This window comes from Silene latifolia, chromosome 9 (assembly GCF_048544455.1).
Source record: "Silene latifolia isolate original U9 population chromosome 9, ASM4854445v1, whole genome shotgun sequence".
In the NCBI taxonomy this organism is placed as follows: Eukaryota; Viridiplantae; Streptophyta; class Magnoliopsida; order Caryophyllales; family Caryophyllaceae; genus Silene; species Silene latifolia.
Genome location: NC_133534.1, coordinates 159,926,156 through 159,951,680, shown reverse-complemented (window position 1 = coordinate 159,951,680; position 25,525 = coordinate 159,926,156). Strand labels below are relative to the sequence as shown.

The 25,525-nt window shown below is 37.2% G+C and overlaps 3 protein-coding genes across 3 annotated transcripts; all 3 read right to left on the bottom strand.

The window, feature by feature from the left end:
- Positions 1 to 7,544: 7,544 nt before the first annotated feature.
- LOC141601817 (uncharacterized) lies at positions 7,545 to 9,775 on the bottom strand. Its single transcript, XM_074422123.1, has 3 exons — positions 9,446 to 9,775; positions 9,291 to 9,360; positions 7,545 to 9,196 (listed from the first exon to the last, which is right to left on the bottom strand). Exons 1-3 carry the CDS (start codon positions 9,773 to 9,775, stop codon positions 7,545 to 7,547), a joined length of 2,052 nt encoding a protein of 683 aa, XP_074278224.1.
- Positions 9,776 to 9,873: 98 nt separating this feature from the next.
- LOC141601816 (uncharacterized) lies at positions 9,874 to 12,330 on the bottom strand. The gene is made up of 4 exons (XM_074422121.1): positions 12,111 to 12,330; positions 11,980 to 12,037; positions 10,603 to 11,504; positions 9,874 to 10,496 (listed from the first exon to the last, which is right to left on the bottom strand). The coding sequence occupies exons 1-4, from the start codon at positions 12,328 to 12,330 to the stop codon at positions 9,874 to 9,876; spliced, it is 1,803 nt and encodes a 600-aa protein (XP_074278222.1).
- Positions 12,331 to 14,525: 2,195 nt separating this feature from the next.
- On the bottom strand, positions 14,526 to 16,915 carry LOC141601815 (replication protein A 70 kDa DNA-binding subunit A-like). Its single transcript, XM_074422120.1, has 10 exons — positions 16,757 to 16,915; positions 16,412 to 16,679; positions 16,214 to 16,313; positions 15,998 to 16,122; positions 15,831 to 15,915; positions 15,626 to 15,755; positions 15,390 to 15,550; positions 15,157 to 15,277; positions 14,863 to 15,042; positions 14,526 to 14,777 (listed from the first exon to the last, which is right to left on the bottom strand). The coding sequence occupies exons 1-10, from the start codon at positions 16,913 to 16,915 to the stop codon at positions 14,526 to 14,528; spliced, it is 1,581 nt and encodes a 526-aa protein (XP_074278221.1).
- Between the last annotated feature and the right edge of the window lie 8,610 nt (positions 16,916 to 25,525).

Genomic DNA, 25,525 nt, shown 5'->3' with positions numbered 1-25,525 from the left:
AAGTTTAATTATGTTTTCGCATGTTTGTACATGTTTTAATGCATTAATTATATATCATATGTTGCTTATGCGTTAAATATGGGTGTCATGAGTGTAATTAGAATTTACGAATGAAACCCTAATGGCGGCATGATAGGCGGCCAAGAGTGCTCTCTAAAGTTATAGCTAAAGCTAGTATAACCTTGATGATGATTCTAGTGTTATCGCTGAAGTTAGTAACACTTTGGATTGTTACTCTAGTTATGGCTGTTTGAGTTATAAACTTGGAAATATGAATTCAAGGTTATAGCTGAATCTACTATAACATTGAAGTATGAGTTAAGGTTATAGATGGAACAAACGTACCCTGAGATTTATGGCTAAAGGTTATGGTTGGAACTACTATAACTTTGAGTTTCGTGTTAAGGTTATGGTTGAGGCGAGTATAACTTCAAGTTATATATGTTGAAGTTATATTAGAGGTTACTATAACCTCGCATCCATAGTTCATGTTATGACTAAGGTTACTATAACCTTAATTGTTTATAATTGCTTCACATGTTGTGTTTTGTTCAGTTATTATATGGCAATGTGTGCATGTGTCGTTTGTTACTCTTGTTAATATGTTGGATGGACAGTCAGTTAAACTGTTCTACTATGTTGAGTCGTGATATTATTCGCGCATGAGTTGTACAGTAAGTTAAATTGTGCATTTGCATGAGTTGGACAGTCAGTTAAACTGTTCTTCTAAGTTGAGTCGTGATGTGGTTCACGCATGTTGTGTGCAGTCAGTTAAACTGTGCATTTATTTGTTTGCTGGTCGAATAGATGACGGTAGTATTAGTTAAATACTATCGGAATGAATCAAGAGCTGCTCATCATAGGTTTATTGGTCTATGTTCGGGGGTGGTCAGGTTCGTTAGTTGAACGTTCTGGGTCCCGAGTGTCGTTCGGTGTACAGTTAATGCATCGAGAGGTCTGGTCAGGTCTTAGGCATATAACCAGTGGTGATACACTCTACATAGTACCATGGAGTATCAGTTAAATACTTCACAACTGATGGTTCGCCAATTAAACGTTCCATCTGCTAGTTCATCAGTTAAATGTTCTAGCGGCGCTCGCTCTATTCGCTATGCTTTGTTGCTAGCTTTGTGCCTTATGTGCTGTGAATCGTGTTGTGGACATAGCCCACCTGCAAGCCCACTTCGATCTGTGGACGTAAAACGGTCTTTTTGAAAGCCACGCTCGGCGGCGTAAAAATGCTTTCTACCGGATCGTTTTTAGATCGGTCGGTTTCGTCTCGGTTAGGGTCTCGAAACGGTTAGAGATGTTCGGAGTCACCAACAAGCATTTGTGGGATTCCTGGAACCCGTTTGAAATCCACTTTATACCTCGGTCAAATCGAAGCACAAAGCAGCGTTTGACATAGGTACTTAAGATACGAAAATCGTCTCTCTTTAGCATCCTATCTCTAGAACGACTCTCGTACGCCCTGGACAAGGTCGTCTACTATCCAAAGTTTCTGAGTAAGAGGTGAAGTTATGTATTGGGAAGCCCTTTAATCAGACACCCAATCCCGCCCGCGTTTAGCGGCCTCTACTGATCGATCTTGGTTAGTTGAATGCAAAAGTTGATAAAACGGTTTAAATTACCTTTACCTCCACCAACCAAACCAAATAATAAGAAAAACCCCATGGGAACCCATGCCATCTCTAATGACAAGTCAACTCTGGATTGCTCACACCTCATCCGACCTATTGATGACGAGGTGAATTCCTTGGAAAAGGATACCCCGGACGGGATGTTCGTCTTGAGCGCTGCAACCGTGCTCACCATGTTTCAATAGGTTAAAGAAACTATAGCCAGTCTCTCAGAAAGGATTACCCGACTTGAGGACGCCTACCACCGGTTGATTTTCAACCCACCAACACTAATACCACAACCAAGGGAGGGTCCTCCAAGCACCTAAAACTCCCCTCACCAGAAAGGATTGCTCTTGCGACCATTCTGCCATGCACCCTACAATAATTAACCCCACAACAATCAACTCCACAAAAACTACCCCCACATGAACTTCCCCTACAAAAACTACCCGCCGAGGAATACCTCTTGAAGGTACCCTCGCGATCCTGAAATCAACGGTATCTGGAGAGATGACGCAGAGGACGTCTACATTGTCCTAGGAAAGGGCAAACAGGCAAAAGAGATCGGTCACCTCACATGGTCCGGACGCCCCTACAAAAATCAGAACAATACAATAACCATTCCAACAACGAATGACCATGTCATCCCAGACGTGGACACTCAACCCAAGGTTCGCGAAAACTCAATCCTTAAACCACTACAAAAGGCGAAGGCCAAAATTTCAATTTGCAACTGATTGCTACATCCTTCGAACATCGGCAGGGTTTGTTACAAGCCTTGGGAAACTTGACAGTTCCCTCTACCTCCTCTCCGGAAGAAGTGGTAGCACACATGACAAGGGATGTCCCCGACCTGAGCAACCCGATCATCTTATCTAACAAAGATATCCCTCCATTCGGAGCCAACCATAATCTGGCCCTGCACATCACTGTATAATGCCTCAAGAAGAATGTGCTTATGGTTCTAGTGGATGACGAATCTGCGGTCAATGTCATTCCCCTCAAGACGACTCATAAATTGGGTATCAAGGAAGCTAACTTGGTCCCGGCTAATCAAGGAGTACACGCCTATGACGCCACCCGTCTTAAGGTTGCAGGGCTCATCACCTTGACCATTGCAACTGGACCCCTGGAAAGACAAGGCAATTTTCAGGTGGTCGACATTGACGCCTCTTTCAACATACTTCTGGGACGCCCCTGGATTCACGCCATTAAAGCCGACACCTTAGCCCTTCATCAGAACATCAGGGGTCCGTTTCAACGGGAAAACAATCATAATTCCCGCATCCCCGATCAAGGCTATCATGAAGAAGGGGATAGCCTCTCAAGTCATTGAGGAGGACGATAGTGAAATGTGGGGATTTCATGTTGTGAATGCCCTTACCGATTAATCAACACCCGTTGATTGTGACCCGTTCTCAAACCTCACAGTCACCCGCATTTTGATTCGCCAGGGTTATTACTAGGCCTACCTCTCAATCCGCTGAAGAGCACCTTGCCTCCTATGAAACAGGGCAAGGTCCCCAACATCCCCTTCGGACTAGGCTATGAGCCAACCGATGAAGACATCTAGGAAATGAACCTCCGAATACGTGATGTGACTCATATTTGTGCACATTTAGTCCCCGAACTAGCCTCGTTCCTATGCTTTCTAGTACTTATTAGGGTCGTTTCTTATCTTTAGTACCCTACAATTGCATATTCTATGAGGTTTTGTGTCCTTGGTAGGAGAGGATTGCTAGCCTTGCATTTATGGAGCAAAGTGGAGCTAAATGGAGTGCTTCTAATGACCAAGCGTCAAAGAGGAGACCATTACTAAAGGCCTAAGTGAATAAATCAAGTAGAATGGGCAATGATGAAGATCCTACGACCCCTGAACGATCCCCACGGATCCTTAGGCAATCGAAAGAAGAATAAGTGAAGATGATTCACAATCCGGGCGACTCGAGCTCAGGTCGAGCATCCCAAGCCTCAATCCGGGCGTCTCATCGTCAGGTTGAGCGGATCCCTGGGCAGCACGAGCATACTTCAAGGTCAAGTCAGGTGGCTCCATATGGGACATGAAAGGCACTAATCTTCTTCTTAGGGACTTAATTGTCATTTAAGCCCTTAGTTACCCTAATACTTGTACTTAGTACAAATACCCCATTGTGTTAGGGGATTAACAATCAAGTTTTGCATATTAATAATCAAGTTTATATATTATTAATCAAGTTTATTAATTTTTATTTACTCAATTTAATATTAATCAGATCTTAATTCCTCTTTAATCATTCAAGTGTTCTTAGATTTAGTTGGGTAATTTGAAGACTATTTGGGGTTTATTGAATATTCACAACTCTTCATCATTCATCAAGTGTTCTTCTATTATTCTTTACTTATTATTTGGATCATCCTTAAGTTGGTATAATCACTTTTACCCTTTGCTTAATTAATTATTGCTTTACTCATTCACCATGTTTAACTTTGTTAATATAATTGACACCCTTATTAGCATGTTTACCATGACCATGAGTGAATAGTCTCCTAGCTAGGGTTAATGAGGGACTAGTATAGGACCCGTGCTACAACACGGCATTTTTAAGATTTTGATTATATAGAGGAAAATACAATAAAATTGCATTTGCGCATAAAATATATGGTACTTTTAAGTTAATGCTATAATATAGTAGATATAATATTAGCAAGGAGGAAAAAAATAAAGTTTATTACCGTAAAAGATAGTTGAAACTCACTTAATCTTGTTCCTAACTATCAATAATAATACTATAATGTTAGATTAATAAGGGGTACTAATTTATGAAAATAAATTAGATGTAAATTATAATTTAAAAAACCTATTAACCTTATAAAAAAACGGTCGAAATAATTTTCTACGCGTTTAAAAAGACGATTTTAAAATTATTAAACTAAAATTTCACTTTCTATTTCCTATAAGAAAATTCATCAAAATTTGACACATATCAAATTATTAAACTAATTGATACCCCATATTCATTTAAAAAAAAAATGTAAAATCTAAACCTTATCCAATCCCTCACCAAACCCATCCATTACCCCTTTGTTTTCATCAAAATGTCGATCAAATCTCATCACAACAAAACTCATCCCACCGCCGGCGATATCCATTGTTACATTCCACATATCATCAAACTCGACAGTCTAGCTATCAACAATGACCGATCTACGGAGTAGTTGGAAATCCTTTCGATCAAATCCAAAGTATATTTGTCTTCAGCGATGGATTACTCACAATCTGAAATCGATGCATGCATTGACCATCCTCTCAACCATCTTACTTCCAATCATAATCAAATTAAGGTAATTGGAAATCCTTTCGATCAAATCCAATCGGATTATTTTATCTTAATTGAATGTCTTGATTTGTCACAAGTAAGTCGATTGTGTGGTTATTTTTGCCCATCAAATTTGCTTATTTTATCTATTTTTCACTTATTTTTCTCGGTTTTAACAGTTAATCACCGTTGTACACTCATTGGCCCTGACATTTACACGAACTACTTCAACAAAAGTGGAAAAGAAGAAAACAAAGGAGCAGCAGACCTCAGCAGATAACACTTCTCAGTGGAGCTCTGAGTAATTCTTCGTTCTCCCATTTACTTATATGTAGCCTTGTTATGTGTGTGTGTATTTATGTGTATACTAAATTGTTAGGGTGGCAATGGGAAAGAGTGAATTTAGGAAGATGAGCTTAGGAATCTTATTGCCCACAAAGATGAACCAATCTGCTATGATGGTTTTGAACCATCTTGTCGTTTGCATATTGCTCAGGTAAATTTGTCCCCTCCGATCTTTTAAGAGGTCTTTTTAAAGTTTGTAGAAGAACTGTTTGAATGGAAAGTATTTACTTTCTCTGTTTGCTGTTCAAATAGAAGAGCTGTTTGAACCAAATACGGATACTAAGAAACCCGACAGAAGGTAGATAGGCAAAACATGCTTATTTTGGATTGGAATAGTAACTGGTAAGCTACTCAACATTAATTTTATTTCCATAAAGGTACAATAATCTTGCCTGTTGTGTTGTTTGTTGTTGTTTTTTAGTCAATAAAACAGTACAGACGGAATACTATGATTAGATCCTTAGTACATAGTATAAGCAAGGCCAAAAGTTTAAGATAAAGTTTACTTATTATTTTAAAAACTTGATAAAAGGTATAACAACAATAAAAGAGTTACAAATGATTTGTTTCTGGAAGAAGACATATTTCAGTTTGATGAAACTGAATGATGGCGATACGAAAGCCCGGGTCAATCTGAAATGTAAAGAAATTTGTGTAAGTTCATATTTGTACGACACTATTAATTAAACATATAAACATATCAATATAATTCGTATAGGCGACCCAAATCTAAATAATAACTTACAGTGACTACAACGCGTTCGTACTCGCGTTACTGATCGTCATCTAGTAGTCCCAAGGCATCACATGCTTGTCTAAAAGTATCATATAACACTCCATTTACGGTCCTAATATCTTCATAACATGTAGGTCGTTTAACATGGTTAAGTAATATCCTAAGGTAGTACTTTTCACCTGAATTTGGAGCCACATCATAAATTTTACCTATGACTATTCCACGTGTTCTGCGACACCACTCGTTAGTATCCATGTGCCACACATATCTTGTTGGAAACTCTGCGTATGATAGTACTCTGGAGTTTTCATCTTTGCTATTATGATCCATCCAAGGCAAAAACATATCTTTTGGCGTATTTGTGACATTTTCAGTTTCATCTTCATCCCCAAACACAACTATCCGTTCATCAGGGAGGTCGAAACTTAACCTCATTGTATAGGGCATTTTTTTTGGTTTTTTGGATGCATAAAACTATAATATTTCAGAAAATACATAGCATATGTTTGTGACCTATATATGATAAGTATTTTTTGGATAATAGATTTTGATTTTGAAAAATCATAAAGTTTACATATTTGATTTGATTTATATATTCACAATGTCAAATTATGGTTATTAAAGATATTCTCACAATTTTATTTTCTTAAAATACGAAAATGATATAAAAATTAAAAATACTCAGTGAACTGATTTTAGAAAAAAAATCTTTATTTAATCTTAAAAAGTCATGATCTTTATCAGTGTAAGTCTTGGCTCGATTCTCCTATTTTATAAGATGATATCTTGTTTATTATTTAGTTTAGTAATTAGGAAGGTGTATAACTTTGGAGGTCAAATCTCGACTAAGGTCAAATTCAGATTACATTTTTAATTTAATTTATATAGTCTCAGTATTAAATTTTGGTAAGTATAGATATTGTCCCAATTATACAATCTTTTTACTTCTTCACATTGTCTATGAAATCTTCTCAGTATTCCTCAAAAGAAATACACTGATTTTAATGTTAGAAGGAAATTTGCATATTCTTCGATTTTTTTTTTATATATAAAATATATGATGTCGTATGAAAATGACATATGGTTTATTCTTAGAAACTCTCAAAAAAAAATTCATATTCCTTCACTCAAAAGTAATTTCATAGGCTATATATTTAATTTTTGAAAATCAAAAAATTTTAAAATAATAACATTTTTTAATTTAGTAGAATTTTTTCATTTTATTTTTAATTTTTTTCTATTATTTTGATGGAATATAGTAAATTAGATTATATTTTAGCTTTTTTTTGGCAACTTTATAACTTAAATTTTCATTGCGGTAATTAAATTTATAAGATGGTCTTTTTGGAAAATAGTTTGAGTTAAACAGCTATATTAACAAAAGACACGATTTGTAGTAGATTGGATTACTCTAACACATGTATAAGTTAAAAAAAAAAAAAGATATATCTGCAAAGTATAGATAGAATAAATCTAGTTTAAACATTTAAGCATTACGACACAATAGCGAAGTTCTTACCTCATGAATTATGAGGTCCTCTAACCTCATGCCAAGTTCTCGAACACTTCCTTGTACACTACATTGTCCGTAGTGTTTCCTAAAACATTCTCGTTGTTGCAAATCAATATCTTTAACCCTTGTTTGCTTGTGACACGCGACACAGCAACGTACAATTGCCCATGACTGAAAACTGGCCGTGGTAGGAACAACCCAACATGTGACAACGATTGACCCTGGCTCTTGTTTATCGTCATCGCGAAGGATACCACAATCGGGAATTGCTTCCGGCGTAGCTTGAAATGAATTTGCGTAGTATCAGACGGGCTTAGTGTCATTCGAGCAATGACGACTTTGTGGCCAATATTTCTACCTGATATTATTTTTGCCTCAATCACACGTTCACCCAACCTCGTAATCTCAAGTCTTGTACCATTGCATAATCCACCTGCCTGGTCTAGGTTTCTTAATAGTATTACCGGAACACCAATCTTTAGTCTTAATTCATGATTTGGCATCCCAGAGCATCTTATACTATTTAAGAATTCAGTTGAATATGCACTCTCATCAAAAGCATCCAATATTTGGGATTTGCAAATGCTATCAGAACTTAGGTAAATCTTCTCTTCACCTGACACTTTTGAAAGAATATAATCATTTACCATATTAACCTCTTCATGAGTAGGAGCAAGAATAGCTCTTTCCTGAAAATATCTAGCATTCATAAGGTTATCTAGAACTGATGGATATGTGCTTTCGACAATGGCAGCAATTGGGTTTTGTCCTTCTTGAATAAGCATCTCAGGTGGTATTTCTATGGTTGCTTCCCCGTCATTAGGCTCACCAAGTGTTCCATCTCCTAACTTTAGAATCCAATCTGAGAATTCAGATACTTCACGTAAATTCACCTCTTTATCGCTTGATAAAAGCCTCATATTTTTGGTCAGCCGGAGAACTTTGCAAAAACTCCACAAGTAGGATGCATTGATTGCGGAGTGAACAATGTCTTGCCTGCTACCTTTAGGGATGACCGGCAGGATTTGCCGGAAATCACCACCAAATACTACGACTTTGCCGCCGAATGGCTTATCTGGTGACCGGAAGATATCCCTCAGACTTCTATCTAATGCTTCAAAGCAAAAGCGGTTTAACATAGGAGCTTCGTCCCAAATAATAAGCTTTGTTAGACGTAGTAAGTCAGCCAATTCGGTCCCTGGTCTGATTTCACATGTTGAGCTCTCGGTTGGACTTAAAGGAATACGAAACGTTGAATGAGCAGTCTTTCCTCCGGGTAGAAGTAGTGACGCAATACCACTTGACGCAACATGTAACACTATGTCACCACCTGAGCGTAATGCAGCGCAAAGAGTTTTCCAAATAAAAGTCTTTCCTGTACCGCCAAAGCCGTAAATGAAGAACACACCTCCTGTACCTTGCATAACTGCCTCCATAATCTCATCAAATATTCCTCTCTGTTCCGTGGTCATCTTTCCGAGATTGAGTTGACATTCTTGTTTTAAAGCCTTGCGGTCGTATCCACGCTCTAACTGAATAAGTCTGTTATGATCATTATTTAGAAGTTCTTCATCAGCAAGTGGCATATTAGGGTGATTTTTTAGAGTACTTCTATTCTTTTGAAGTATCTTTTCAATCTCTGCCAATGCAAGATTTCTTAATTGATCTTCAGTAAGTTGTAAATCTGCAGGTATGAATAAATAAATGTAAAAAAGAAATGTTAAGCGTGACATAAATTTTAATTAAATTATTTATAATAATATAAATGGTACAAAGACCTTTATTTTGGAGGAAACGCCTCGATGGTAGAGAATATCTTCGAAAGGTACTTCCATGATCGCTCCCAAACTATTTCAGGTCTAGCCATGCTTCAGGACATCAGGAGCGTCGCAAATAAATATCTCATGTAATGTGCTGAACCCCATGTACTTACCTCCTCAATCGCATCAACGTACTCGCGATCATCATCAAGTAGGCCCATAGCATAGCATGCGTCTCTGAAAGTATCATATGGCACTCCATTTATTGTCCTTATATCTTCATAGCATGTTGGTCCTTTGACATGGTTTAGTAGTACTCTAAGATAGTATTTTTCACCCGAATTTGGCGGCACGTGATAAATTCTACCTATAGTAAATCCACGTTTTCTAGGAGTCCATTCTTTAACTTTATTATTCCAAACATATTTTGTTGGAAACTCCACGTATGTCAGTAGTTTGGCATTCGCATCTATGCGGTTGCGGTCCATCCAAGCCAAAAACATTGTTCTATCCGTGGAAGGTCTTTCTATCACATCTTCAATATCATCCTCGTCCTCAAAAACCACACTTTGTTCATCAGGTAGGTGAAATCTCAACCTCTCTATAGGGGGCCATCTATAGTGAATTGGAAATCCGAGAATCCGCCACATTTGACTTCACATGCTGAAATATAACGACAATCATAATAGTTTTTAATTTCATCAATAGCTTCATCAGTTTGTGCATGTGAAACTGACGCAGTGACACGATCATGTCCTTTGTTGATATATTTGAATAAGTACTTGATGGAAGATGTTTGATTGCACCTCTCTGCGTTGATGTGAGCACGATACTTTATCAAAAGTGTAGCATTATATGGAACAACATTTCTATTGTCTAGAAGCTTTCCTTTCTTTCTTACACATCTACCATCATCCCTCCTCCTATAAACTGGAAAACCATCCTTATCCACAGAGGTGTGATCCGAGAACTCCTTTGGGAAGTACTTGGAGCATTTCCCATTTGTCATACACGGTGATTGGATGAAATCTCTACCACATGGACCGTGCATCATATGTTGTGTTACAACACGATACAAAAGGGGTTCACTTTCTTTGTCTGGTATCTCAGCTGCAATAAATTTGTCAATGTCCTGTGGGTTTTTAATTTTGTCATCTTGATGCAGCCACAGAACGATATGAACGTGTGGTAAACCCCTTTTCTGGAATTCTACGGTGTACACAACTGCATATTTAATAAAAATTCAAGTTTTTTTAAAAATATAATAATAAAATATTCCTTTTCTTTAATATTAATATGACGCTGGAAGAACAAAAATATAAAAACGTACCAGCTTGCACCTTGCCGAATATATTTTTATTCTTGATGTCGTTGATAAGCTGATCAAGCTTTATCTTGAATACCCGAGTTATTATGTCAGGCCTCTCATCAGGCGTGAGACCTCGCTCTTTGACATGTCTTACAATTTCAGGCCACAATGGATTACATGTGAAAGTAATGAAAAGATCTGGGAAACCAAACCATTTACAGTTTGCCATAGCATCTCCATAATTTTCGATCATGAACCGATCACCATTAGGGAAGGACGAAGGTAACACAAGCCTTTTACCAATGGATGAAGAATCATTATCTCCTCTATTAAGAGCATCTGTTAGATTCCTCTTAATGTCAGTTCTAAATTTTTTTTGGTTCATTCTAATATATGTGAGCCTTTGACTTTCTATCATTGTGAAGGCATCAACCAAAAATTGGTGGAATAATTTGCGCGCACATAATATAGTAGTAGCCTCACCCAATCTTTCATGAATTCGAAAAGTAAACCATTCCCTCATACTAATCTTTTTCCTCTTAAGAGTTGTGTTACCATGAAAGCCTATCTCAACTGTATAACCATCTTCCCCTCTAGAAAATAAGATAGGGTATTGCATAGCAAGATATGAAGGATGAAGTTCACTAATTCTCTTCAATCTGCCGTCTTTTCTCTCAAGAACTAAATCTCTTACGTCAGAGTTTTCAACGTCTCCAACTATTAACATTGCAAGCTCATCTACAGTTGGTAGGTTGTAAGTTCGAGCATCTTTTTGCCTCCTCCCTATGAGCTTTAGCTTGACATTTGAGTCATCATCATATCCTAAGCGATCTCTTGCCATTCTAAATGATTTTGTCAAGTTGTTATATTCATCTAGCATGTCTTGAATACTTTTCGCGATGTCCTCGCTCAAAGGATTTTTACTGCAATTTGAAAAATACCATTAAATATTTATATTATGGGACAAAAAAAAATCATTATATACTCAGGTAGTTATAAAATACTATAACCGAGTACCTGAAGTAAGACATTCTGTTTTTGACCTCATGGTCAGTATCATATATATATAATTGAGCGAATTTTGGAGTCGAACCGTCTTCTGGTAAAAGACTCCCTATTCGATGGTAATTTTGACCATGGAGCCTGAAAGTATATGGTCCCCTCTCTTGATTGATTGAATTATCAACCTTGCCTCCCATGGATGTAAATGAAAACATCATGTTGTAAGCCCTTATGTTTTGTAAAAAGTGTTTACTTTTTACGTCATTGTTAGAATATAGATCAGTAAGAGTTTCTGGTGGGCTTTTTAATAGAGGTAAGGTGATATTCCCATTCCCGCAACATAATGTGAACTGAGGAGATGTAGTGTTTTGACATTTTAATTTTCTTTCTTGGTACCACATTTTTGCTTTGCATTCTGTGCATGTCCATATAGAATCGCCAATGTCCCAATAACCTACAAAATTTAATGTGTCAATCATAGTAATAAATTGTATAATGAAAAAGTAGTAAGTTAAAAAAATTTATACCTTCGTAATCATCTTCAGAGTCACTTGATTCGTTGTTATCATGCACCACCGTGGTACTGTTTGTGGTGTGATCACTTGCAGTTGGACTAATTAGTGTATCAGTTGTATTAGTGGAATGTTCCAATTCCATTTGATCAATTTCTAGATCAATGCTTCGAGTTACTGATCTAATTATTCTTCGGCTTTGAATAACATGTTTGCCAGGTGTGAGAAGTGACATGACAGGTGACCTGCTGGAGCTACCGTGCGAAGCTTTTTTTTTTTGGATGCAATATGTGGTGAGTTTTTCAGTTTTAATAAAATAATGTGAACGATTTTTCTTTATACAAAACAAATAAAACACAGAACTACACTACAATAAAATCATTACGTTAATACGTACATGTGGGTTGCTGTGTTTGTGAACACGGTGCATGTAATACACTTTCGCCGGAGGATATACGATATTGTGGGAGAATGAATTGTGTACAATAAACTAAATATAGCAAACAGTAAAAAAATGTATCGGTGAATGTGCTTAATGTTAAAGTTGTACTTACAATTGATTAAAGCGTCTCTAGTGTTCTGAAATTCATTCTCTGCATAAGAGTGTAAGGTAAATGATATATGTATCTTATATCTTGGACATACGTTGAACAAAGTATTACTACCTTTACTGAAATACGGGGATGATCGTGTGTTACTTATATGAAGGCTGTCACACTGAGTGTTAGTAGTATCCACTAATTGTGACCGTGAGCCTGACAGTTTACATATCAAGGTAAATGTTCAGAATTGAATAAAAATATCAATCAAGGAAATTGGTAGAACATCATAGTAGCATGTCTGATAATCTGTCGTAACTATTAAAACTACTTGTAGCAAATATAAGGATGTACGTATTTAATAGAACAGGTGTTGTTAATGTCTACAATGTACTGTTACCTGGAGTGTAACGATTTGTAATGTTTGACAGGGGTGATCGCGTGTGACTTATACAAAGGCTGTCATGATCAGGAACTGTTACAGTAATATCCAGCAATTGTGAACATATCCCTGCACATATGAAGGTAAATGTTCAGAATTGACATAGCTCATTTACCTACATAAATATAGAGGATTAACTTAGTTTTACGTATTGCATTTATTTTACCTGGTTGAGCGTTTGTTGTTCGTTGACATTTCTGTTTGGGTACATCTTTCCTGTTGGACATATCATGATTTGATTTTAGTGTATCCATGATCAACTTAAGCATGCACAATTTTACCTTTCTGACATAAATTAACAATCTCTACCATCTCTCCACTAATAAGATTATAAACAATTATTGTAAACAAATATAACTATATTAGGGAAGGATAATGATTTCCTTGATTTTTGGCTGAGAATAGGGAAATTGCATTAAAAGTAATATTTTTGTATTTTTTTGTGTAATATGGTATATTTACAGAATATACCATATTCTGATATGGGAAAGGATAAAGATTTCCGTGATTTTTGGGTGAAAAAAGGGTAATAACATTAAACATGGCATCCTTCATGAAGAGAATATTATTTTGCATTTCATTCCATACAAATTTTTTTTGTTACAATAAAGGCGAAGAAACCTATGTAAAAAATAAGGAGGCTTCAGTATTCATCACTATTTTGAGTATTTTCTTCTTAAATTGTCTGGTACAGGCTTCACAGTTCACAGTGCATGTTTACGTTAAGCTCCAGCGTACTTTATTGTCATAAAATCTACAGCGTCGTATTTAGGTGGTGAAGTCATGATATACGTACTTTATTGTGAGACAATCTACAGCTTCTAATCAGTTATAAAATCTAATGTGTGATCGTAAACCTGATGACAACGCTAATTGGATTAATACTAAAATAATGTTAGGTAATCTCTAAAAATAACCTGTGAAGTGGCGACATCATGTATAGGTTCACCTTCATTAGCAGGTAAAGAGGACAAAACCTTTGCACTTCTCTTTAACTTTTTATGATCATATTATGTATAGCTCCTTTGATTGTTACTTGGTTTTTACCAATGTCTACGTAGTTTTTGTTGGTGTCCACTGTCCAGGTTAATGAAATGCTCATTTGAACGATCTAACGGACATACCAAAACCGAAAAAAATCTTATTAAACATTGTCCATTAAACATTGTCCAGGTTATATGATTTCCTTTATATTTTCATCCGTGGATAATAATTTCCTTCTTATTTACCTCATTAATGCGCTGGTTTTTGACGACTAAACTGAGGTAATTAGTTGTATGATGGAGTTAACTGATGTCTATGAAGATAAATATGATAAATCCAGGGAAATTCATATAAATTGTGTCACAATAATAATTCTCAAATAGCAAATACCAGAATCATTAATCTAAATGTGGTGATTAGAAACCACTTATTCAATGTAAAGTTCTTACTAACTTCTTAAAAACTCTAGACATCCTTTTCGACCTTAACAACAATCCTTGGCCTAATGGCTGAGCTCTGGCCTTCCTCGCCTAGTATATATAGTTCACCGGGCACAACCTCTTCTATTCCTCTCTTACTTGGGGTTATGTTGCAAGCGTCGCTTGAATTCATCTCCCTATTATCACCAATGACACTCACACTTTCATTTTCGTTGATGAATGATATAGTTTGAGACGTTCCAGCAGTAGCGGTTGCAGCATCACTCACATTGTAAAGCTGTAAGAGAATAGTACAATAATTTAAAAAGAATAGTTTGAAATGTGATGGTAGCCAAAATATTTATTTATTGCTATAACCAAACCTCTTGTGTCTGTAAGAGGGCAAAGTGTGCACTCAACAACTCAGGATCATCGGTTATGCGACTGACCGTGTAAACTTTGTAGTTTTTTGATAAGTTATATTCGCTAATGTTAAGCTTGAACAGGAACTGTTTCTCCAGGAGGTCATCAAACTCAATAGGAAAAAGTCCATCCTCGCCATTCTGCAAAATTTGAATGACACAGGTATACATAAATTAATATTTGTTTAAATTAATATTTGTTTATTCATGATTTAGAGACAAAACTTATGGGGTAAAGGTGTGGAAATAGCAAACCTTGATCAAAGTTTCACGTAAATCTACAGCCGTCTTTTGTATCAATTGTATCATTTCGCGACAAAACATTAGTAAGGAAGCTGAACCACTGTCATCTTCAACTTTAAATACAACCTTGTATCTACAATTATTTCAAAGGATTGGATGAATATGTGTAGTGTATTTAATTGGGTAAAAGTGGAATAACATATGATATTGCTTACAGTTTAAGTATATGTTAAGGTGAAGTTTACCTCGTGGAAACAAACTTCACTGTCTTCTTGCATTTAAAACAGTAGAAAGTTCCATTATCATTCATGGTAACCTCTGTAGCGCACAACTTGCAAGATGAATAGAACCAATCATGTTGTGTCTCTACACGTTTAATTGTCCCAACCACGACACAAAAGCAAGGCTGCATATATAAAATCAAAGTAGATGTTATAATTATGTTATTTATTAATTAAATCACCCTAATTATGTCTTTTACCTCTTTTATGGCCACGATATCAGCAATTTGAACTCTCTTGGTCAAACTCAAGAATTCCTCTTGAATGGACAATGATCGACCTACAGCTATTTCTTCCAGAAGGTAAGCATCGTCATCCGTATCTCCATATCTAAAATGTAGTGTGTTAAATTCCTGATGTGATACGCATATTTGTAGAATTTCAGTTCATTTTATAAATGCATACCTTTCTAAGAAAGAAGTTGTAGCCTCACAGTTTTTGTTCAACAATAGTTTAGTTGCGTAGAATGAGTTGGACACATAAGGAATCCCTATAATAGATTTGGGTTAATAAAAGAAAATCCAGAAAACTATATGTTTGAGAAGCTAATAATACATGTTAAAAAGATTTACTGTTGAAATATTTAAGCTTGGCAAATTGCACAATGACAACAACTCTCTTTTCTGGATGAGAATCCACGTAGTTGAGTAGCAAGTCGACATAGTCACCCCATAGCAAGACCTCTAGGATAAGTGAACTAAAACAAAACAAATGACATGGTCAGAACTCAGAAGAGGTTATATTAATTATATTTATAGGGATGAAAATTATAAATTCAAATTATATACTTTTCATCACGCAACTTGATAGTCATTTTTTTCGTTGTTTTTCCATCCTCATCTCGTACGATCTCAACGGGGCTCTTACCTTTCAGACAACCAATAATATCTGCATATAGAGATATTGAAAATGTTGTAAATGTAGGGACATATTAGCAAGAATTTTAATAGAATTTCATATTTATTATTAAATTTATGAAAACATACCAATGAAAACATTAGGCAATGGCAGTTGGTCAAAGATATTTTGAAAGGAAACCATTTCAAAACCAAATTTATCAATTCCTATGGGTGGACAATCTTTTACAGATGTGTTTCTGTGAAAGTTGATCTTCCATTTATTCTTGCATGTTTTCAACTTGTCATTATTTTCAAGTACCAAAAAATTGGAAATGGTATAAAGTTCACCCTCATGAATGAGAGGTCGATATACTCTAATCAGCTTGTCCTTCACAGATGCCTGAATCTTGTCATTCTGTAGCAATATAAATGTAGAAATTAATGTATTGAATAAAAAAAAAAAAGTAAAAAGTAAATAGATATATTTATTACCTTTTCATCTAGAAGTATCATTTCAATACGGCATATCTCTTTGGGATTATTCCATGAAGGTACTTCATATAGTCTAGCAACCCTGACTTTGATTCTCCAGGTGTCCTTGCTATTGTCAATATGACCTATGAGATTGAGAAGTCGGGCTTGAGATGCCATTGGTAGTAGTTGAAAAAATATTGAAAAAGTATTGAGATGTCGATGAGTTGTGGTGGTATTGTTACAAGATTGTGATGGTTATATAGTTATATGAAGATATAATATTGTGAATGGAAGGGAATTGAATATATAAACCTTGCCTCAAATATAATATAATGATATTTTCTTATATTTGATCAAATGAATTGATATATTTGACTGCAAATTTTCAGAATTGAGACCATATTTTGATCTACAGTATTTTTGAATTGATATATTTGACTGCAGATTTTCAGAATTGAGACCATATTTTGATGTACGGTATTTTTGATCTACAGTTCAAGAATAGGTATATAATTGATCTACAGTATTTGCGGAAAAAATATTTTGGTTGGTTGTAATGAGATCTGCGAAATTATGTAGAAACAATTTTTGAAGCAAATGAAAAACCAAAAAAATATTTTGGTTGGCTGTAATGAGATCTTGTTATACGTGAGAATGGTGGTTTAATCAGTGGGAAAATATTTTGTTTCCATACCTAGAAAAGTCAAACAGATTTTTTGGGTTATACGTTGAAAGCAATTTTTATGGTGGTGTAATCAGTGGGAAAATATTTTGTTTCCATACCTAGAAAAGTCAAACAGATTTTTTGGGTTATACGTTGAAAGCAATTTTTTGGTTATACCTTGAAATCAGTGTGTTTCTATATTCTTAATTAGATAATGGGCTCAACTCAACAAAGGCCCATTAATCAGCATCTTATTTGTGATGACTTATGTACATAAAGCACGGGCCCATTAAAGGAGGGGGGAGTTGGGCGGGAAACTACTAAGAGGTTTTTATTCTCTTAGTAGTAGGGGGGATTAGGGGAACTAAAACATGGGGGTAGATCCATACTTAATCTAATATGTTTTCATAAGATTGCTTGCTTGTTGTAGTTTCAACTTATGCACATGTTATGCTTGATGAATTGCTTGATTGACAACCTAGCATGAATCTCTTATCCATTCAACAAGACTTGTAAGATATAAACTAACTCAAGGCTTGTTAGACCATGCATAAAGTTGAATAGGAAGAAACTAAGTCGACTTGTAGGTGTTGTAAAGTCTTGAATGACTCGGCTCCGGGACCCAAATCTTCCTAGGAATTATAAGACATAAACTAACTCGATTTCACTAGAACAATAATTTGCTTAAAACTATGTAAATATATTTGTATGATCACCACTATGAATCCCTTATGGACCCATGACACCCTAATGCCTTAATCAATTGTTTTAAAACCCCTATTTGTTTACTTGCTTGATGTGACTCATATTTGAGCACATTTAGTCCCCGAATTTACCTCGTTCTCATGCTTTATAGTGCATAATTGGGTCATTTACTATCTTTTGTTTCTCATTTTGCATATTCTTTGAGGTTTTGTCCCCTTTGGTAGGAAATGAGTGCTAACCTTGCATTTACATGGCAAAATGGAGCTAAATTGATCACATCTAATGACCAAGCATCACAGAGAAGACATCACTAGAAGGCCTAAGTAGATAATAAAGTAATTTGGGCAATGATGAAAGGATCCTTGCATCCTCAACACGATCCTTGCGGATCGTTGAGGGGTAAAAAGTAGAGAAGCTGTCTGTCCCAGGATCCGAGCGGACTGCCACCAATCCGGGCGTCTCCCAACACCACAATCCGGGCGTCTTGTGCCCAGGACGAGCGTCCCACAACAGCTCAAGCCGAGCGTCTCCTCTATGATCCGCTCGGATCACAAGTCAGAACCAACCGTGCAGCAACTCAAGACGCGCGGGACGAGCATATTGACGTGGGACTATCAAGACGGATATACTCATTTCCTCTGAGAGGAGCATTTCCTCAACTTTTCCTAAGGTTCTTAGTAGTCATTTAAGCACTTAATAACCCTAATTTATGTACCTAATCGTTAGTATAAATACCCCATTGTACTACCTAGATTAGCATCATCTCTTACTCAATCTTTTAACCAATTCTTAATCAATTATTTGTGTTCTCTTAATTAGATCTTAGTAATCTCAAATTAGTTGTAATAATACAATTCATCAATAAAGTAATTTCTCTATGATTGGCAACCTTGTTAGCATGTTAAACTTGATAATGGGTGAGTAGTTTCCTTTGCTCGGGTTAATGGGGAATTAGGGGAAACCAACATGGGGAATGATTCATGCTTAATCTAATATGTTTTCATAATTTATTTGCTTGCTTGTTATGATTTCAACTTATGCACATGTTATGTTTGATGAAATGAGAGCCTGTGAATCCTTGCATTTTTTGATCCATCACCTATCTTTTCAATGAGTCTTGTAAGCTTATACACCAACTCGAAGCTCATTAGACCATGCATATAGTTGGATAGGAAGGATTAAGTCGACTTGTAGGTGTTGTACAATCTAATCGATTCGGCTCCTGGACCCAAACCTTCCTAGGGATTGTAAGTTTATACACCAACTCGATCCAATCACAACAATAATTGCTTTCTTATAATTTGAGAATATGTTTGTATGATTAACTCTCCTGAATTCCCTATGAACCCATGACACCCTAGTGCTTTTAATCAATTGTTTACATATCTATTTTATTTACCTTGTATTTATTTTCATTGTTGATTAGTTTTAGTTGATCTCCTACATCAACCCCAACTTGTGACACCCTAAGACACGACCATTGCAATTGAAAATCCTACATCAATACCCGTCCCTTGGGGTCCGATCTTTACTTGCCTCTTTACTAATAGTAGTTTGTAAAGTTATAAATATTGTTTTGGTTTGTAGCTTTTGACGACGAAGTTTGTACCACGCACCAAAAATGGCGCCGTTGTCGGGGACGGTGTTAACCTGATTTGATTTTCTTTAATTGTTTTTAGTTGTGTCTTTCTTCACCTTAGGGAAATCAATCCCCTTAAGGTTGTTCTAATTGTTATCAAGTTGTTTGATATTTTGCATGACTAGGAGATCCCAAGGTAATTCGTTACCTATTGATCTTGAAATTGAAAGGACCATAGCCAAGAATAGAAGAGTTGCTAGAGGTATTTTGAGAGGTATTGGAGAGATTGTGGACATTCAACCAAATAACATTGAGTTTACCAACCCTTTTGCAAGAGAAGGAGAGGACAACCCAATACAAAACCCACCACAAAATCAACCCACAATGCCTAAATTTTCATCACATTCTGTACCAACCGAGGAGAACCTACCACATGGCACTCCTACACCACAACACTTAACCAGTAATTTCATTGCCAAATCCGCATTCATACAATTAGTTGAGAGAAGTCAATTTGGAGGGATGCCTAGTGAAGGCCCTCATTCACATATGGAGACTTTTTGTGACTATTGTGATGCGATTTCTCAAACCGGAGTTACTCAAGATCAAATCCGATGGGTATTATTTCCTTTTTCTTTGATCGGTACCGCAAAGCAATGATTAAAGAGCCTAGACAAGGCTACCCTTGGTATTGACTCATGGAAGAAGTTGGCACTTGCTTTCTACAAGAAATTATATCCTCCGGAGAAGACTAACATGTTGAGAGCCAAAATCACCGGGTTCAAGCAAAGAGATGAGGAATCATTGTATGAGGCATGGGAAAGATTTAAGGACACTTGTCGTTCTTGAACACACCATGGACATAGCGAGTGGTTCCTTGTCCAACAATTTTGGAACGGTCTTTATGAAGATTCCTACAATATCCTCAACATGGGATCAAATGGAATGTTTACCGAAGTTGATGACAATCAAACATGGGCCAAAATCGAAGAGATGGCGGTTCATAATTCACAATATAGTAGACCTCGAAAGGCTACTAGAGGAGGAAGGCATGAGGTAGATTCCATCACACAATTGGGTGCTCAACTAAGTGCTCACATTGACACCATCAATTTGAAGTTTGAGAAGGCCACGGCTAAGCTTGATGAGGCCTCCAAATCACCCAAGCAACATGTTAACGCTATGGTGGCATCATCCTCAATTCCAAGTGGAGTATGTGAGAGTTGTGGATCTTAGGGACATGACCAAAGTGAATGTAGGGGAACAAGTGAACAAGTGAATGCCTTCCAATCATACAAGAATGACACCCCTTATTCAAACTATTACAATGAGAACACCAATTTCCATCCCAATCTTTCATACAAAAGCAAAAATGTTCAAAACCCTCAACCAACATACACCCCACCTCCAATGAGAAACCAAGCTCAAAGACCCTTTTACAACCAAAGCCAAAGTTATAAAAATCAATCTTCATACAATCAACCAAATTACCAAGGCTTTGATGTTAAAAAAGCGGTCCTCCAAATGCAAAAGAATCAACAAGAATTTTTCACTCGAATGCAAAAAGATAGCCAAGCCAAAGACATCACCATCAACAACATACTAGCCCACACAAAGATGTTGAAAACCCAAATGACTCAATTAGCATCTTCTAACTCTCAAAGACAAGAGGGGCAATTACCACCTCAAGGTAATCCCCCAAGATATGAATCGGTTAGTGCCATCCATTTGAGAAGTGGTACAAGATATGAAGGGCCGAAGAGGCCCATTGATGAAGATGTTGTGAATTCTAGTGACAAGCAAAGAGTTGAAAACTCTAAGGAAGAAGAACCCACCATCCAAGAAGTTTCAAAAAATAAAAATGAAGAGAAGGCTAAGGAGAAAGAGCCTATTGTGATTAGACTTCCATTTCCGAGTCGTCAAGCTAATCCTATGTTTGATGAACAACTTGGAAAGTTCATGGAGATTGTGAAGAACTTAGAAGTCTCAACCCCAATCACAGAATTGATAAATCATGTTCCGGCCTATGCAAATTACATGAATTACATTGTTACAAAGAAGTAATCCATCCGGAAGCTAGAGACTATTGCTTTCAATAAAGTGAGTAGTGCTATCCTTCAAGGAAGTTCCCCTCCAAAACTAAAAGATCCAGGAAGTTTCTCTATTCCATGCACCATTGGCGACACTAAAATCAACAAAGCATTATGTGACCTTGGGGTAAGTGTGAGTTTCATGCCATACTCGGTGTGGAAAAGGCTAGGAATGGGAGAACTCAAATGCACCAATATCACGCTTCAAATGGCAGATCGATCGACGAAGACACCTTTGGGGGTATGGGAGGATGTGCCCGTAAGAATTGGCAAGTTCTTCATCCTGGTGGACTTTGTTATTGTTGACATGGAGGAAGACTCCAACATTACTATCATTTTAGGAAGACCCTTCTTACATACCGCGGGAGCGGTGATTGATGTGAAACATGGAGAGCTCACACTTGAAATGGGAGATGAAACATTCACTTTTAACCTTGACAACACAATGAGAGCTCGCCACTTACATGAGCCATGTTTCATGATCGATCATTATAGCCGAGAAAGTGATAGGAAGAAGTTGGCATCTCAATGCAAAGATCAAGCTATGGGTAAAGAATCACCACCCATATGGAAGAAGAAAGTGGATAATCTTCAAGGTGCTCCGTCCAAGGAGCAAGGAAATTTTCAAAGCAATGAGAGCTTGAATCGCTCACCACCACTCGTGACAAGAGAAGAAGAAGGCCTCATTGGCCATGACAACAAGAAAGAGGAGTTACTTCCATCAAATCATGATACTATAGGGAATCAAGATAGTGAAGTATGTGGTCTATCGGATGACGAATTCGATGGGTTAGTCAATCCCTACATTGGCAATGCTATAGACCAAGGCTTTAGTGACCATTTTAACTCAAGTCACCACCACGAAAAACACAATGTTCAAAGGTCTATTGAAGATCTTTATAATGACAATGAAAAAGCCTTCGACTACTTCTACAAGGTGTTAAGCAACATCAACAACACCTTGGCTATGCCCCCTTGACAACTCATCTCAAGAGTGAGAGTTTGGTGGAGTCCTCCCTAAACCACCATTTGTAAATATTCTAACCCCTTAACTTGCATTTTACTTCTTGTATTGCATACTTGTCAATTTTGGATTTACATTTTTATGTTTTGATCAAGATTATCATTATGAGAGAAAGTGAGGGAGGTATTTTAATGTTTCTTGATGTGTAGTGTTTGCTTTAGTGTGGGGATAGCAATTGCCTAGGCTATGCGAGCCTTCATAGTGCACCCACAATGAAGAACAAAAGAATGAAGAAGAAATGACTTGGGATATGAAGATCCCCACGGGTGGACCTCAACCCGTGGATAAAGGGAGTGATCAGAGCGTCCCAGTGGAAACTCGGTCGTCTTGGGCATGATCCAAGCGTCCAGGCACCTAGCCGCTCGTCTTGGAAGACCTGGGAACTCAAAAATCCACACTGACTATGAATCCTAATGTCCCCAGGAGAAGACGCTCGTCTCAGTCTGAAGACGCTCGTCTCAGTAGGAATATGCGCATCCTGGCTACTCTCAAAATTATAATCTCCCAATGTCTTACAATCCGAGCGTCCTAAGAGGAATATTCTCGTCTCCATTGAAAGACGCTCGTCTCCTGCGAAATCCGCTCGTCTCAACACGGGTTAGGGACTTCAGAGCTGACTGACCTATAATCCGAGCGTCTCCAAGGAGATCCGCTCGTCTGCCCCTGCTACTACTATAATACGGGATTAAAACCCTCTTCCCCAACTCATGTCCTTTTTTCAAAACACAAACACACACCTATAAACCCTCAAATCCTTCATCCACAATACTCAAAATCCTCAACAAAATTCACCCAAATCAAATCCAAACTTCCTCAAAACACAATCAAAATACTCCTTCATCAACAAAACACCAACCAAACATCCAAATCCTCAAAAATTGAATCGATTTTCTAGGTTTCAAGACAAAATTCAAAAAATCAATTTGGGATTCATTGAAGCTTGAGGATATTAGAAGCATTCAAGCAAAGTTTTGTTGATACAACCTTGAAAAGGAGAAGAATAATAGCAAGGACTAAAGGTGGAAACAAGGCACCCACAAAATCAAATCTTTCAAAGAGGCAACAAGCTCTTCAAGCTTCCAAGGCTATAGTGGTACAACAAGCAAGAGTGGAAATTTAAGAGGTTCCTATTCCTATGGTGTAAGCTACTACTCCTATCCCGGTTATTGAGCAATTCCATGAATATCCGGAGGTAACTTTCACATCCGATTCTCATAGGAAAGCTTTTATATATCTTGCTAAGAAAACCATTTGGCCTACCAAATTTATTTGTGAAGATGCCTTAGAAAAGTTGGGTGTTCTTGAGAGGACCAAGAACTTTTTCGAGTCCATGAAGTTGGGTACCATCTTTGAGATGCAAGAATTGACATACCCCTCCCTTACTATGGAGTTTATAAGCTCATTGAAGGTAACCAATGTCTTGTACTTGAAAAAGTGTTGAATTCCACCTAGAGAATAAGGATAGGAAGATGACTTTAGAAGAGTTTGGGACAGTGTTCGGTCTTGAGGAATACTCTCATTATGATAAGAAACCCTCGAAATATGACCCTGTCCCTTTGTGGAAAGCTATCTTCGGAAGAAATTTTGAATCCTTCCATGAGTGTCGTGCCCTTTATGTCCACCATCCGAGTATAAGGGTTTGGCATAAGGTTGTGGGAAATACTCTAATTGCAAGGAAGGGCGCTAATCATTTCACCGAACTCGATTTCATCTACCTTGAATCAACAATGAATGTCGAGAAAAAGTTCACCAAACCATACAACATACTTCAACTCCTAATTTAACGGTGGATTACAATTGACCATGGTAAAGAAGGAGCGGCTTTTATCGTTAATGGAGGCTTGGTTACATGGTTGGCAAAACACTTCAACCCGGATTTCAGTAAGGATCAGACTTACAAGCCGGTAAAAGGTGGCCACCATCTCGACTTGAGCACTATGATTAACAAGTTTCATTGGGTCAAGAATGATAATCTTGACAACAAATTTGAGTGGCTCACAAAAGATGCTAAGTCCTTCATTCTACCAAACAAGATTTGCCGACTCATTGTCTGAAGCACAAACTATCTTCTTCCACTCTCCGGTGAAGCCGAGATAAGCTTGTAACAACATAGGGAAGCCATTACCGAGCCCTCCTCCTCCTCCTCCACCGTTACTCAACCTTACCCGTTTACGTACCATGAGTTCCGACCCGAAGATGTTGAGGTAGGTAACGATTACTTGACCAAATGGATGCAACACATGCATAAGAAAGCTTTTGAGGACCGGGTCAATGCTTACCGGGCACAATCTCCGCCCCTCCTACACTTAGCTAGGCAAGGACTCCTTGATCCATCATGTCCTTTGCCTAGTTGGGCGGATAGGGAAGTGTTCTTTCCTAATGCTCCTAGAGATGCTAGCACGGGTGGTGAGGTTACCAAAGGGAAGGAGATTGTTGTTGATAGTGAGGAAGAGGAGGATGAGGAAGAAGAAATGGAAAGCTCAAGTGATGATGGTGAAGCCTCCGGATCCATGGAGGTGGATGATGATGACAATAAGGATAATGAGGATGACAATGATGATGATAGTGATGTCGCCATGGGCGACAATTGAGGATTATCAAGCTTTTTGGAGGATACCACAATCCATTGTGAGTTTCCTACACCTCCTTTAGCTTTGTTCATTTCTCTTATTTTCAAATATTTTTATTCTTGATCATGAGTATTGAGTCATAGCACCACCTAGAG

What these genes read in the sequence shown, in the direction of transcription:
- LOC141601817 (XM_074422123.1), bottom strand. Translation starts at nt 9,775, where the DNA reads ATGTTTTTGGCTTGGATGGACCGCAACCGCATAGATGCGAATGCCAAA. An exon ending in ACGTTGATGCGATTGAGGAG is followed by an intron (nt 9,361 to 9,445) that starts GTAAGTACATGG and finishes GACCTGAAATAG; the next exon opens with TTTGGGAGCGATCATGGAAG. An exon ending in GCGTTTCCTCCAAAATAAAG is followed by an intron (nt 9,197 to 9,290) that starts GTCTTTGTACCA and finishes TCATACCTGCAG; the next exon opens with ATTTACAACTTACTGAAGAT.
- LOC141601816 (XM_074422121.1), bottom strand. Translation starts at nt 12,330, where the DNA reads ATGTCACTTCTCACACCTGGCAAACATGTTATTCAAAGCCGAAGAATA. An exon ending in CTCTGAAGATGATTACGAAG is followed by an intron (nt 12,038 to 12,110) that starts GTATAAATTTTT and finishes TAAATTTTGTAG; the next exon opens with GTTATTGGGACATTGGCGAT. An exon ending in GAATGCAAAGCAAAAATGTG is followed by an intron (nt 11,505 to 11,979) that starts GTACCAAGAAAG and finishes TTCAAATTGCAG; the next exon opens with TAAAAATCCTTTGAGCGAGG.
- LOC141601815 (XM_074422120.1), bottom strand. Translation starts at nt 16,915, where the DNA reads ATGGCATCTCAAGCCCGACTTCTCAATCTCATAGGTCATATTGACAAT. An exon ending in CAAGCTTAAATATTTCAACA is followed by an intron (nt 15,916 to 15,997) that starts GTAAATCTTTTT and finishes AATCTATTATAG; the next exon opens with GGATTCCTTATGTGTCCAAC. An exon ending in ATATCGTGGCCATAAAAGAG is followed by an intron (nt 15,551 to 15,625) that starts GTAAAAGACATA and finishes TTATATATGCAG; the next exon opens with CCTTGCTTTTGTGTCGTGGT.